Here is a 3955-nt window from a genome sequence, read left to right as displayed (position 1 = left end):
TCCTTGTGAGAGAAGGGAAGTGGTTTTCAAATGGTGTAGGGAAGAAACTGAATTTCGAGTCAAATGTGTCAGGGCTGACTGAAACGTAATTATATAAATGTCAGAAGAGAAGGGCATAAACCTTGGATTAGATCTTCATTGATCTATGAACCAAAGAGGCTCAGCTTTTGTCACCTATTTTTTTATTCATATTTTGGCTTAACATCTCCAGATTCCTTAGAAAAATACAACTTCTTGCTTGTTCAGCTTAAGTTTCTTATGTTCTTTGAAGACGACATTGTACAGGTTTAAGCAAAGTTTGGATCAAATCTGTTTTACAGTAAAATTGTTACTTAAAATGGCTGTTTCTTTTTAGTTCACAAGTATGCATTTGCTTGCATTGGCATACTTGTGCAGTGAGAGAAATCAAATGATCCAAAATTGACATAGACATAACTACATTTTCTTGGAGGCTTTTTGTATTAGATTAGCAGACTTAGCCTTGCTAAGCTGAGCTAAATGTGTTGACTGTTCAGTCATGTCAGAATTTATCTCACTTGTGAATCACTAGTGGTGGTTGTACAAGTTTTTTTTTTGTTGTTTTTTTTAATGCATCCTGATCTACTTGAAAATAGATTCAATACTTAGAAAAAAGTATAGGGAAAAAAAAAACTTCAATGAAGTCACAATATTATAACTTCATAGCTCAGGAAGATCATGTTATCAATCCTAATTAATGACACCCAACAATGTGTTCAGTTGAGTTAAACTAATAGCAGTAGATTTTTTTCCAACTTTTGGACTGTGTTGTTTATTAGTTTGTATTTCATAAGGGGAACTTTATGTGTGTGTGTATATGTATGGTTTCATATATATGAAATGCTGTTACTATTTATTCAGGTTCTCGAGATGGTTCAATGGGTCTCTGGGAAGTCACAGAGGATGTGCTGTCCAGAAGTGATGCTAGGCACAACTTGTCTCAAGTTCCTGTCTATGCCCACATAACACACAGAGCTCTGAAGGATATCCCTAAAGAGAACACCAATCCTGACAACTGCAAAGTTCGAGCGCTGGCTTTCAACAATAAAAACAAGGTCAGTAAGATACTCAGGATGGTTGAAAATGTCTAAAATTGTCCAGATGTACTAGAAAAAAAGTAATCTAAATCAAGTGTTCTGAATCCATCTGTGTTGGAGAGGCAGTATAATGATCCTTTTGTCTTTCCCATATGAGATGGTTATTTTCATCTGCTTTGTCTGCTTTTGCTTCCCCCCTCCTTCCGCCCCCCAAGTGAAAAGACTTGTGTGCTTCTTGAGAAGGAACAGTTTACTGTGAGTCTGACTTTTGATTTGTACCCTAAAGAAGGGTAAGGGGGAGCACCTTCAAGAAACAGAAGTACCAAACCTACTGTTGTAACTAGTCTTGAGTGCTCATGTTGCTTTCCTTCACCTTTCATGAAGACCAGCTAATAGTCAGATAGTTCCTGATTTGATGTCTGAATTGTTACTGAATTGTTCATCAAGCGAGGTGATTGACACAAAGGACAGGCACCAGTGTTTGCTTTGGTGTTACTGGCATTTGTCAAACAGTAAATGTTAACCTCCCCAGTGCTGACCTTTTATTAATACTAGAGATGAATTTTACTGGAGCAAGTAGGAGTAGCAGCTCTTCCTTCTTTTATTTCTGCCCTCAAATAACAGAAATCTGAAGTCAAGAAGAGCATGCTTTAAGAAAGACAGTGCTTCTATTGGCATTTTCATCATGCTAATCACTCCTCTGTGATGGAGACTTCGTACAGCTTTTTTAAGTAGAGTAGTGCCAGAGTCAGAATCAGTGTGGAAGCTGCTAGGTGCCAACTCCAGTTTATACTGTCTAATAATTTGCATGTTCGTCCAACAAGATCTAATCCAAAGTTATTTTTGATAGTTTTAATAGTTCTTATTCCACCTAGCACCTTTGTACTTTGTGTTCAGTCAAGTTCAATATGAAGTGAAAAATTTTTTTTTGGTAAAAGCATGTACAGGATTACAGGTGAATATACATCATGCCCAGCAGTGTGTGATGTTTTTAAAGGCTTTTATAACACAGAAATTAACTCTGCTTGTTTATTTAATAGGAGCTGGGAGCTGTGTCCCTTGATGGGTACTTTCATCTTTGGAAAGCGGAGCACACGCTGTCAAAGGTACCTTTTCTGTTTTAGTGTTACGTTTTGAAAATTGTCTACCAGTTACTGCTGTTTGCTGTTTTTCATCTGCTTTAAATGCTTGAGGAAAGTAGTGTGTGTAAAATAGTTAAAAGCTTTCTGTAAAATAAAATGTACCCCTCTTGAAAATGAATAAAGCTTCAGGAGATGAACGCACTGCTCTTAGCCTTCTGCTGATTCTGCATGAATTGAGTGAGTTATTGCACAGAGAGTGAGCACTTATTTACCAATGTTTGTAAAGGAAGTTAAACATGCTGAAGTGTGACTATAGATTAAAATAAGATCTATCTCTGTTTGTATATAAGGTGAGCCTTTTCAGCAGGGAGCAGGTGCATCTGTTTATCTGCTGAAGCAATAACAACAGCAGAGAAAAATGCAGAACAATTTGCTAAAATATCCCTTGTTCTTTACAAAATTCTGAAGCCCAGCCTTCAGCATCTTAGATTGCTTCAAGTAAGGTGTCCTGTCTCTTTCATGTGAGTCAGGTTGTTGCTTTTCTCTTAAATTCTGTTTAATTGCAGTTCTTGTGCTGCTGCTTCCTTGAACATAGCTTACAGATTTATTTTTTAAAATTTCTTGCTCTTTTAATGTAATGGATTGACTTTTTTCTTCTTTGTTTCCAGTTACTGTCCACAAAATTGCCATACTGCAGAGAGAATGTGTGTTTGGCTTATGGTCAGGAGTGGTCAGTGTATGCAGTAGGATCACAGGCACATGTCTCCTTCCTGGATCCGAGGCAGCCTTCTCACAACGTTAAATCTGTCTGCTCCAAAGAACGAGGCAGTGGTAAGAAACTTCTCAAAGGATGCTTTGAACTTTTTGCTTGCAGAAAGTAGCAACTTAAGTCTGCAGTAAGATAAGTACTTGTTTGTTGTTTGTTGTTGTTGTTGTTGTTGTTTTTGTTTTTTAAACAGCTCACATAAAAACCCTGTTTGTTTAAAATTTTCTTTCCTCTTTGAGGAAAACCAAGCTCTGAAATCAAATGATCTCTTATGATCAGCTAAACCATGTGAGTCCAGGGACCATACTGAGGGAGCCTTGGGCTGCATTTAAGATACAATATAGTTAATGTATGGAAGTAGCAAAAGTTATTTTAAAATATCTTCTAATTAAAGCATAAAAAGAACAACAAAAACATACAACTAGTGGGATATTTGATCTTGTTTTTGTGGAGCTAGTGCATCTGTCTGGTTCAGTGGAAATGAGTGCGATTCTTAATGAGTTCTCAAAGTGTTCATCAGCTTTTTTTAATGAAATTTTATTCTTCCTGTATTTCATCCTTGAAAATATTTGCTCACAAGTAGTCACTGCCAAAAAGCAATGTTGTTGAAGGCTAATTCTAAACAAACTGAGCTACAGTTATAGTAGGTATCAGGAGAATAAATACTTAGTTTCCCTAACCGGGGACTTGCCAGATCCTGTGGGCCTTGAGGGGAAAAACAGAACTTGATGGGTGGAGACAGTGGAGTTCAAAGGCTTGGAGAGAGGTGGAGGGATGCTGCTTCTCTTAAGTGCCTGTATACTAATGCGCGTAGCATGGGGAATAAACAGGAAGAGCTGGAGTTCTGCGTGCGGTCGCGAGGTCATGATCTCATTGCGATCACGGAGACGTGGTGGGACAGCTCGCATGACTGGAATGTTGTCATGGAGAGCTATGTGCTTTTTAGGAAAGATTGGCTGACTAGGCGGGGTGGTGGAGTTGCTCTTTATGTGAGAGAGCAGCTAGAATGTATTGAACTTCACTTGGGGGAGAGGTGATGTAGCAGTGGAGAG

The 3955-nt window shown here is 38.1% G+C and overlaps 1 protein-coding gene across 1 annotated transcript; it reads left to right on the top strand.

Annotated features, from left to right (window-relative positions):
- The first annotated feature begins 859 nt into the window (after positions 1 to 859).
- Positions 860 to 3033, top strand: LOC104916602 (DDB1- and CUL4-associated factor 12-like). The gene is made up of 3 exons (XM_010727628.3): positions 860 to 1073; positions 2096 to 2161; positions 2806 to 3033. Exons 1-3 carry the CDS (start codon positions 897 to 899, stop codon positions 3016 to 3018), a joined length of 456 nt encoding a protein of 151 aa, XP_010725930.1. The 5' UTR covers positions 860 to 896; the 3' UTR covers positions 3019 to 3033.
- The last annotated feature ends 922 nt before the right edge of the window (positions 3034 to 3955 follow it).

Source organism: Meleagris gallopavo, unplaced genomic scaffold (assembly GCF_000146605.3).
Source record: "Meleagris gallopavo isolate NT-WF06-2002-E0010 breed Aviagen turkey brand Nicholas breeding stock unplaced genomic scaffold, Turkey_5.1 ChrUn_random_7180001924205, whole genome shotgun sequence".
Lineage (NCBI taxonomy): Eukaryota > Metazoa > Chordata > Aves > Galliformes > Phasianidae > Meleagris > Meleagris gallopavo.
This window is presented reverse-complemented; position numbering and strand designations above follow the sequence as displayed.

What these genes read in the sequence shown, in the direction of transcription:
- LOC104916602 (XM_010727628.3), top strand. Translation starts at nt 897, where the DNA reads ATGGGTCTCTGGGAAGTCACAGAGGATGTGCTGTCCAGAAGTGATGCT. An exon ending in CTTTCAACAATAAAAACAAG is followed by an intron (nt 1,074 to 2,095) that starts GTCAGTAAGATA and finishes TTTATTTAATAG; the next exon opens with GAGCTGGGAGCTGTGTCCCT. An exon ending in CGGAGCACACGCTGTCAAAG is followed by an intron (nt 2,162 to 2,805) that starts GTACCTTTTCTG and finishes CTTTGTTTCCAG; the next exon opens with TTACTGTCCACAAAATTGCC.